General features: G+C 60.0%; 1 protein-coding gene across 1 annotated transcript; it reads left to right on the top strand.

The window, feature by feature from the left end:
• Positions 1 to 442: 442 nt before the first annotated feature.
• tnrc18 (trinucleotide repeat containing 18) lies at positions 443 to 10166 on the top strand (the record flags this gene model as incomplete). Its single annotated transcript, XM_084490387.1, is given in 11 exon segments — positions 443 to 506; positions 887 to 1024; positions 3680 to 3784; positions 5214 to 5716; positions 5718 to 6867; positions 7457 to 8185; positions 9293 to 9395; positions 9527 to 9714; positions 10018 to 10112; positions 10114 to 10140; positions 10142 to 10166. Coding segments are annotated over 11 exon segments (3127 nt in total), but the record flags the coding sequence as incomplete, so codon positions are not given.
• Between the last annotated feature and the right edge of the window lie 160 nt (positions 10167 to 10326).

Below are 10326 nucleotides of genomic sequence, written 5' to 3'. Positions count from 1 at the left end.
GTGTTGTGGGTGTGTGTAGCGTGTTGAGGGTGTGTGTAGCGTGTTGTGGGTGTGTGTAGCGTGTTGTGGGTGTGTGTAGCGTGTTGAGGGTGTGTGTAGCGTGTTGTGGGTGTGTGTAGCGTGTTGTGGGTGTGTCTACGCTGCGTGGGAGTCAGCGGCTCCCTGTGATTACATTGTTGTCGTCATCGTTCTGGTTCTGTCACATCGTGTGTGTGTGTGTGTGTGTGTGTGTGTGTGTGTGTGTGTGTGTGTGTGTGTGTGTGTGTGTGTGTGTGTGTGTGTGTGTGTGTGTGTGTGTGTGTGTGTGTGTGTGTGTGTGTGTGTGTGTGTGTGGCTATAGTATATATTTCTCTCCAGCGGTCATTAGAAGCGAGTGATGGCAGAAAATCAATTTGTAGCCATGAGAGGAATGTGAACACAGCGCTCTGTCACATGAGGACCAATGGCTGCTCTGCTACGGCTCAATGGGCTGGTGAACCTCTACACATGGACGGAGCTATCTGTGGGTGACACGCTAGTTAGCTAGCGCCTAGCTCTGCAGTTAGCTACAGAGCTACCTGCAGTTAGCCCTGCCGTTAGCTGTTAGCCCTGCTGTTAGCCGTTAGCTCTACAATTAGCCCTGCTGTTAGCCTTGCTGTTAGCCGTTAGCTCTGCCGTTAGCCCTGCCGTTAGCCCTTCTGTTAGCCGTTAGCCCTGCTGTTAGCCATTAGCCCTGCCGTTAGCTCTACAGTTAGCCCTGCCGTTAGCCCTGCAGTTAGCCGTTAGCCGTTAGCCCTGCCGTTAGCCCTGCCGTTAGCCGTCAGCCCTGCCGTTAGCTCTACAGTTAGCTCTACAGTTAGCCCTGGCGTTAGCCCTGCAGTCAGGTGACCGTGGGTTCTGTCTCCAGGCGACGTGTTTCCGGGCGCCGCCCCCTTCCTGTCCGGGTACCCGGGCCCCGCCCACCTGACCCCCGACCCCGCCTACAGAGCGGCCAATCCCAGCAACCTGCAGATGGCCCAGCTGTGGAGCTCGCACGCCCACGAAGGTACACACACACACACACACACACACACACACACACACACACACACACACACACACACACACACACACACACACACACACACACACACACACACACACACCCCCCTGCTCTATATTGGGAGCCCCCCCCCCCCTCCTTCTGTCTCCTCCTCAGCTCCTCTGGGCCGTGTGCTACATAGGGCCCCGGCCGTCCTTCATCTCCTCCTCCTCCTGCTCTCCTCCTCCTCCCGCTCCTCCTCCTCCTCCTGCTCCTCCTCCTCCTGCTCCTCCCCCTCCCCCTCCTCCTCCTCCCCCTCCTCCTCTTCCTCCTCCCCCTCCCCTCCTCCTCCTCCTCCCCCTCCCCTCCTCCTCCTCCTCCTCCTCCTCCTCCTCCTCCTCCTCCTCCTCATCGACGGCTCAGAGCCGGTCACCTGATCCTCTCTCTCTCTGTTTGGCCTCCACGTATCTCGCCCTTCTACTCTTTCCCGTGTGTGTGTGTGTGTGTGTGTGTGTGTGGTCCTCAGTGTTATTGTTCGCTGTCCTTCGTGGTTCCTCCCTCAGACTGGCTCCACTTCCTCTTCCTCTCCTCGCCTCCTCGCCCCCTCGCCTCCTCCCCTCATCCCCTCGCCTCCTCTCCTCGCCTCCTCCCCTCACCTCCTCCCCTCGCTTCCTCCTCCCCTCGCTTCCTCCTCCCCTCGCCTCCTCCCCTCCTCCCCTCGCCTCCTCCCCTCCTCCCCTCGCCTCCTCCTCCCCTCGCCTCCTCCCCTCGCCTCCTCCTCCCCTCGCCTCCTCCCCTCGCTTCCTCCCCTCGCCTCCTCCTTCCCTCGCCTCCTCCTCCCCTCACCCCCTCGCCTCCTCCCCTCACCCCCTCGCCTCCTCCCCTCACCCCCTCGCCTCCTCCCCTCCTCGCCTCGCTTCCTCCCCTCGCCTCCTACAGTGTTACGGTGGTGTGTTACCGTGGTGTGTTACAGCGGTGTGTTACCGTGGTTTGTTACTACGGTGTGTTACGGTGGTGTGTTACCGTGGTGTGTTACGGTGGTGTGTTACCGCGGCGTGTTACGGTGGTGTGTTACCACGGTGTGTTACAGCGGCGTGTTACGGTGGTGTGTTACCACGGTGTGTTACAGCGGCGTGTTACGGTGGTGTGTTACAGCGGCGTGTTACCGTGGTGTGTTACTGCGGCGTGTTACGGTGGTGTGTTACCACGGTGTGTTACAGCGGTGTGTTACCGTGGTGTGTTACGGTGGTGTGTTACCGTGGTGTGTTACCACGGTGTGTTACAGCGGCGTGTTACCGTGGTGTGTTACGGTGGTGTGTTACCACGGTGTGTTACAGCGGCGTGTTACGGTGGTGTGTTACGGTGGTGTGTTACTACGGTGTGTTACCGTGGTGTGTTACAGCGGCGTGTTACTACGGTGTGTTACGGTGGTGTGTTACTACGGTGTGTTACCGTGGTGTGTTACAGCGGTGTGTTACGGTGGTGTGTTACAGCGGCGTGTTACCGTGGTTTGTTACTACGGTGTGTTACTGTGGTGTGTTACCGCGGCGTGTTACAGCGGCGTGTTACGGTGGTGTGTTACAGCGGCGTGTTACGGTGGTGTGTTACTACGGTGTGTTACAGCGGCGTGTTACAGCGGCGTGTTACAGCGGCGTGTTACGGTGGTGTGTTACGGTGGTGTGTTACTACGGTGTGTTACCGTGGTGTGTTACAGCGGCGTGTTACGGCGGTGTGTTACAGCGGCGTGTTACGGTGGTGTGTTACAGCGGCGTGTTACCGTGGTTTGTTACTACGGTGTGTTACCGTGGTGTGTTACTACGGTGTGTTACTGTGGTGTGTTACCGCGGCGTGTTACGGTGGTGTGTTACCACGGTGTGTTACAGCGGCGTGTTACAGTGGTGTGTTACGGTGGTGTGTTACCGCGGCGTGTTACGGTGGTGTGTTACTACGGTGTGTTACAGCGGCGTGTTACAGCGTTGTGTTACTACGGTGTGTTACCGCGTTGTGTTACGGTGGACAGCCGGGTCGCTGTCTGCTGTAGCCGAGTCGTTTAAACTGTTAACTTTAACCTGGTTAAGAGTTGCTGGTCTTTAAAGTGTTAACTTTAACCTGGTTAAGAGTTGCTGGTCTTTAAAGTGTTAACTTTAACCTGGTTAAGAGTTGCTGGTCTTTAAAGTGTTAACTTTAACCTGGTTAAGAGTTGCTGGTCTTTAAAGTGTTAACTTTAACCTGGTTAAGAGTTGCTGGTCTTTAAAGTGTTAACTTTAACCTGGTTAAGAGTTGCTGGTCTTTAAAGTGTTAACTTTAACCTGGTTAAGAGTTGCTGGTCTTTAAAGTGTTAACTTTAACCTGGTTAAGAGTTGCTGGTCTTTAAAGTGTTAACTTTAACCTGGTTAAGAGTTGCTGTTCTTTAAACTGTTAACTTTAACCTAATGTCACGCCTGCACCTTTTTCCTGGCGCCGGGACGCCCGGCTTGGGTGTCTCCCCCCCTCCCCCCTCCCCCCCCTCCCCCCGGCTATATATAAAGACCGTCTCTGGGAGCAGCTGGCCCCGGGAAAAGGTTGTTTTGGTTTGGCCCCCCACCCCTAGCGACCCTGGTGGCCGGTTGTAACGGGTAGGCTCTGGGGGCCCGCTGGGCTCTGGTCCTGTTGTTCACTGCTCTCTGTCCCCCCCCCCAGGCTACCCGGCTCTGCCCAGCAGCCTGTACCCCTCCCCCTACCTGACCCTGGGACACCTGGACGGCCCCGCCCTGTCCACACACCCGCTGTACGACACGCACAAAGGTCAGTCCCTCCCCCGTCTCCCCCCTCCTCTCCCTCCCCCTCCCCCCCTCTCCTTCTCCCTCTCCTCCTCTCCTCTCCCTCCCTCCCTCCCTCCCTCCCTCCCTCCCTCCCTCCCTCTCCTCCCCCCCCCTCCTCTCCTCTCCTCCTCCCTCCCCCCCTCTCCTTCTCCCTCTCCTCCTCTCCTCTCCCTCCCTCCCTCCCTCCCTCCCTCCCTCCCTCCCTCCCCCGTCTCCCCCCTCCTCTCCCTCCCCCTCCCCCCCTCTCCTTCTCCCTCTCCTCCTCTCCTCTCCCTCCCTCCCTCCCTCCCTCCCTCCCTCCCTCCCTCCCCCGTCTCCCCCCTCCTCTCCCTCCCCCTCCCCCCCTCTCCTTCTCCCTCTCCTCCTCTCCTCTCCCTCCCTCCCTCCCTCCCTCCCTCCCTCTCCTCCCCCTCCCTCCCTCTTAGGGCTGAACGATTTCAGGAAAAGATCTAATTGCGATTTTTCTGGTAGATATTGCGATTTCGATTTGATCCACGATTTTCTTCAAATCAAGTTTCAGTGCAATATTCACAATGAACAGTAATATTTACAAACATGACATCATACCATTAAAACATTACATGCCATTACTCTAATGCAAGAATGAAAACTAAAGGTAAGAATTGATTTCAAATGTATGCAAAAAATCTTTAATTTTGTCAAGTTAAAAGAGTTAAACAAAATACAAAAGAAACTTTACAGTAAATGAAATTGAAAAGTAATGGTAATAAAATAAACTCTTACTAAAATAAAATGACCCTACCTAAATATGTCAGACATAACAGGTGGGCTATGGTTCAGCAGCACCCACATATTACACATCTATTCTGTAAACCAGGGGTGTCAAACTGTACAGTGGGTCTTGGACAAGTCGCGGGCCGGAGTTGTTGACGGGGGGGCGGGGGGGGGGGGGGGGGTTGCGATCTGTCGGAGTTGACGCTCCAGGGTTACCGCGCCGAGACGCGCGTCAACGCGTTAACGCTGAAATGCCGGCGGGCCAGTTGCTTTACATTAGTTGGGGACATTACATCATAACAGGGTCCGCGGGCGGAGTTGTTGACGGGGGGAGACTTTTCACCGGACTTTTTTGTCATGCACTCGTCGTGCAAATGCCTGTGGTGATTTCTCAAGTGCCGGTATAAATAGTTGACAACAGATCTCGGGTCAGTCAGGAACACGGAAGAAACCGCGGCTTTGGCGATCACGAGATCGCGTTGTCTGAAATCGCAAAAAAACTATAAATCGTTCAGCCCTACTCCCTCTCCTCTCCCTCCCTCTCCTCCTCCCCCTCCTCTCCTCTCCTTCCTCCCTCCCTCCCTCCCTCCCCCCCCTCCTCTCCTCCCTCCCCCCCCTCCGGTCCATTCAGTGGTTGCCATGGAGACCCCTCTCATCCAGTTGTCTGTTCGTTGCAGAGGGCTTCTACCTGCCGGCCTCCATCAGCCAATCAGCCCTCCTGCCTCCTTCCGGCCCCGCCCCCCTCCCCCCCAGCACCACGCCCCCCCAGCGCTCCTCCCGGGACGGCAGCCGGGACCAGCTGTACCGGGTAGACCCGGAGAACGAGAGGGAGCGAGAGAGAGAGAGGGAACGACAGAGGGAGCACGAGAGAGACAGTGACAGAGAGAGAGAGAGGGGGCGGGAGAGAGACAGTGACAGAGAGAGAGAGAGGGGGCGGGAGAGAGACGGCGACAGAGAGAGAGAGAGGGGGCGGGAGAGAGACGGTGACAGAGAGAGAGAGAGGGGGCGGTTGAAGGAGGGGGCGTGGCCCTACAGCGTGGTGGACCTGACCCAGGACGGCAGGGGCGGGGCCGAGAGGGGGGGGCGGGGCCGCGAGCAGAGCTGGCCCTTCCACCTCCACCAGCAGCCCCCCCCCCAGCCCCCGCACCGCGCCCCGTCGCCCCGCCCCCCCTCCTCCTCCTCCCAACACGTCCCCTACCCGGGCCCCGAGGGGGAGGGGCGGCGGGGGGGGGAGGAGGGCGGAGTCCGGACGCAGCTCGCCGGCCACACCCACCGCCACCCCCCCAGCCCCCCCAGGCCCCTCCCCCCCGCACACACACAGACTAACGCACACACGGACAGAGACCGGACAAGGAGGGCGGAGCCCGGGACGCTCCCCGCGCCCTACGGCGTGCCCCCCCCCCCTCCACCCCTCCTCCTCCTCCCCAGCGCCCTCCTCCCCCTCGCCCTCTGGGGGCGGGGCCCTCTCCCTGGCCTACGCCCCCCCCACAGCGCGGGAGCCAACCAGGGAGCAGCGAGTGACCGCGCCCACATACGTGCCTTCAGTGGAGGTTTATGACGAGCGGGCGGGGCCCATCCAGATCGCCTCTCAGGCCCGGGACCACAAACACAGGGAGAGGGAGAGAGAGAGAGAGAGGGAGAGAGACAGGGAGAGGGAGAGAGACAGGGAGAGGGAGAGAGACAGGGAGAGAGAGAGGGACGTCTCCAGGTTCCCTGACCGGAGCCAGGTGGAGCGTCCCCCCCCGGCCCGGGAGGCCTCCAGCCCGAGGGAGGAGGGCTCTGTGATCCGGTCCAACGGGACCTCGGGCAGACGGGGGCCGGACCCCCCCTCCTCCTCCTCCTCCTCTGGGCTCGGCGGCCAATCAGGCTTCGGCCCGGAAAGCGGACGTGACACAAACAAACACTCACTGCGCCTGGGCCTGGAGCAGCAGCAACAACGTCTGGGCCTGGAGCAGCAGCAACGTCTGGGCCAGGAGCAGCGCCTGGAGCAGCAGCAACGTCTGGGCCTGGAGCAGCAACAACGTCTGGGCCTGGAGCAGCAACAACGTCTGGGCCTGGAGCAGCGCCTGGAGCAGCAACAACGTCTGGGCCTGGAGCTGCGCCTGGAGCAGCTTCAACGCCTGGAACAACAACACCAACGTCTGGGCCAGGAGCAGCGCCTGGAGCAGCAACAACGTCTGGGCCAGGAGCAGCGCCTGGAGCAGCAACAACGTCTGGGCCAGGAGCAGCGCCTGGAGCAGCAACAACGTCTGGGCCTGGAGCAGCAACAACGTCTGGGCCAGGAGCAGCGCCTGGAGCAGCAACAACGTCTGGGCCTGGAGCAGCAACAACGTCTGGGCCTGGAGCAGCGCCTGGAGCAGCAGCAACGTCTGGGCCTGGAGCAGCGCCTGGAGCAGCAGCAACGTCTGGGCCTGGAGCAGCACCTGGAGCAGCAGCAACGTCTGGGCCAGGAGCAGCGCCTGGAGCAGCAGCAACGTCTGGGCCTGGAGCAGCAACAACGTCTGGGCCTGGAGCAGCGCCTGGAGCAGCAGCAACGTCTGGGCCTGGAGCAGCGCCTGGAGCAGCTTCAACGCGTGGAACAACAACATCAACGTCTGGGCCTGGAGCAGCGCCTGGAGCAACAACGTCTGGGCCAGGAGCAGCAGCAACGTCTGGGCCTGGAACAGCGCCTGGAACAACAACAACGTCTGGGCCTGGAGCAGCGCCTGGAACAACAACAACAACAACGTCTGGGCCTGGAACAACAACAACGTCTGGGCCTGGAACAGCGCCTGGAACAACAACAACGTCTGGGCCTGGAACAGCGCCTGGAACAACAACAGCGCCTGGGCCTGGAGCAGCAGCAACGTCTGGGTCTGGAACATCAGCAGCAACGCCTGGGCCTGGAACAGCGCCTGGGCCTGGAGCAGCACCTGAACAGCAACAACAACGTCTGGCCTGGAGCAGCGTCTGGGCCTGGAGCAGCGCCTGGAGCAGCAGCAGCTCAGCCTGGAGCGGCCGGGCTCGGAGCCCAAGTGGAGCAGCTTGAGCCCGCTGGCCAGCTACGCCGCCAGCCACATGGCCGCCCTGGCTGCTCAGCACGGACACGCCCCCCCCCACCGGGCCCCCTCCCCCCTCAGCACCCCCCTCCCCCGCCAGTCCCCCCGCCCCCCTGCCCTGCCCAGCCCGGGGGCCGCCGGGGGGGGCGGCGAGGACGGGGGGGCCAAGACGCGCTACCTGGACCCGTCGGCGGCGCTGTACCCGCGGGCCCCCGGCGCCCCCGGCCCCCCCGGGGAGCGGGGGCCCGAGGCGGGCGGGGCCCCCGGGGAGGTGTCGGCCATGCAGAGCCTCATCAAGTACAGCGGGACCTTCCCCCCGGAGGCGGGGGCCCGGCCGGCGGCCCCCGACGCGCGGGGCCCCTTCGGGGGCCTGGGCAGCGTGCGGCTGGAGGCTGAGCGGCAGCGGGCGGGGGGGGCGGGCCGCATGCCCCCCCCCCCGCTGAAGCGGGAGCAGGACCGGCCGGACAGCGCCCGGTCCTTCGGCCGCGAGGGGGAGGGGGAGGTCCGCCACCCCCCCGTGGGCATCGCCGTGGCGGTCGCTCGGCAACGGGACAGCGGGAGCAGCAAGCAGAACGGAGGCGACGGCCAGAGAGCCCTGATGCAGAGCAAAGGTACGCACTCACTGTACTGTAAACGTGTCCTTTACTGTAAACATCTTTACTGTAAACAGTCTGTCCTTTACTGTAAACATCTTTACTGTAAACATGTCGGTCCAATAGACAGTCTGTCCTTTACTGTAAACATCTTTACTGTAAACAGTCTGTCCTTTACTGTAAACATCTTTACTGTAGACAGTCTGTCCTTTACTGTAAACATCTTTACTGTAGACAGTCTGTCCTTTACTGTAAACATGTCGGTCCAATAGACAGTCTGTCCTTTACTGTAAACATCTTTACTGTAGACAGTCCTTGTACCTTTTACTGTAAACATCTTACTGTAACAGTCGGTCCTTTACTGTAAACATTTCGGTCCAATAGACAGTCTGTCCTTAACTGTAAACATCTTTACTGTAAACATGTCGGTCCAATAGACAGTCTGTCCTTTACTGTAAACATCTTTACTGTAGACAATCTGTCCTTTACTGTAAACATCTTTACTGTAGACAATCTGTCCTTTACTGTAAACATCTTTACTGTAAACATGTCGGTCCAATAGACAGTCTGTCCTTTACTGTAAACATCTTTACTGTAAACATGTCAGCCCAATAGACAGTTTGTCCTTTACTGTAAACATCTTTACTGTAAACATTTCGGTCCAATAGACAGTCTGTCCTTAACTGTAAACATCTTTACTGTAAACATGTCGGCCCAATAGACAGTCTGTCCTTTACTGTAAACATCTTTACTGTAGACAGTCTGTCCTTTACTGTAAACATCTTTACTGTAAACATTTCGGTCCAATAGACAGTCTGTCCTTTACTGTAAACATCTTTACTGTAAACATGTCGGTCCAATAGACAGTCTGTCCTTTAATGTAAACATCTTTACTGTAAACATGTCGGTCCAATAGACAGTCTGTCCTTTACTGTAAACATCTTTACTGTAAACATGTCGGTCCAATAGACAGTCTGTCCTTTACTGTAAACATCTTTACTGTAGACAGTCTATCCTTTACTGTAAACATCTTTACTGTAGACAGTCTGTCCTTTACTGTAAATATCTTAACTGTAGACAGTCTATCCTTTACTGTAAACATCTTCCCCCCCCCCCCCCCTCCAGATGATGGCCGTGGGGAGGGCCGCTCCCGTCACCATGACGACCGTCACCATGACGACCGGCTGCTGTCGGCCAGACTGGAGCGGGAGCAGGAGAAAGTGCTCAGGTAGTGTGTGTGTGTGTGTGTGTGTGTGTGTGTGTGTGTGTGTGTGTGTGTGTGTGTGTGTGTGTGTGTGTGTCCCGTTGGTGCAGGTGTGTAACTCCGCCCCCCCCCCCCCCCCCCCCCCCCCCCCACAGGGAGTCCAAGGAGCTGGCGGAGTTCACCCAGATGCACCCCGCCCCGCTGGCCCCCGGCCTCATGACCTCCAACCTGATGGTGACCGGGGGGGCGGGCCGCTGGGCCCCCGACCCCGCCCTCGCCTCCCACCCCTGGATGCCCCGCCCCGGAGCCCCGCCCCCCGTCTGGCTACCGGGCTCGCCTTACGGTAAGACACGCCCCCCCCCCCCGCCCTGAGACACGCCCCCCCCCCACCCTGAGACACGCCCCCCCACCCTGAGACACGCCCCCTCACCCTGAGACACGCCCCCCCCCCCACCCTGAGACACGCCCCCTCACCCTGAGACACGCCCCCCCCCACCCTGAGACACGCCCCCCCACCCTGAGACACGCCCCCCCCACCCTGAGACATGCCCCCTCACCCTGAGACACGCCCCCCCCACCCTGAGACACGCCCCCCCCCCACCCCCCATGCCCTCTCTTCCTCCCTCACCGTCTCCCCCCCCTCCAGGTCTGGGGCCCCCGTCCCTCCACCAGGCCCTGGGCCCCGGCTACCCCCCCACCCTGCAGCGCTCCATGCCGCCTTCCTACCAGTTTGCCCGGGACCCCCCAGTCTGGACAGCTCCTGGTCATTCCCCACGGAGCACCTGCCCCACTACGGTAAGGACCCCCCCCCCCCCCCCCCCCCCCCGCCCCACTACGGTAAGGACCCCCCCCCCCCCCCCCCGCCCCACTACGGTAAGGACCCCCCCACCAACGCACACCAACGCACACCCACACCAACGCACACCCACACCAACGCTCACCCACACCAACGCTC

The sequence above is a fragment of the Micromesistius poutassou genome (assembly GCF_964030765.1).
Source record: "Micromesistius poutassou genome assembly, contig: SCAFFOLD_1367, whole genome shotgun sequence".
Taxonomy (NCBI): Eukaryota; Metazoa; Chordata; class Actinopteri; order Gadiformes; family Gadidae; genus Micromesistius; species Micromesistius poutassou.
Note: the sequence above shows the minus strand (reverse complement) of the source record. Positions and strands in the feature narration are given on the sequence as shown.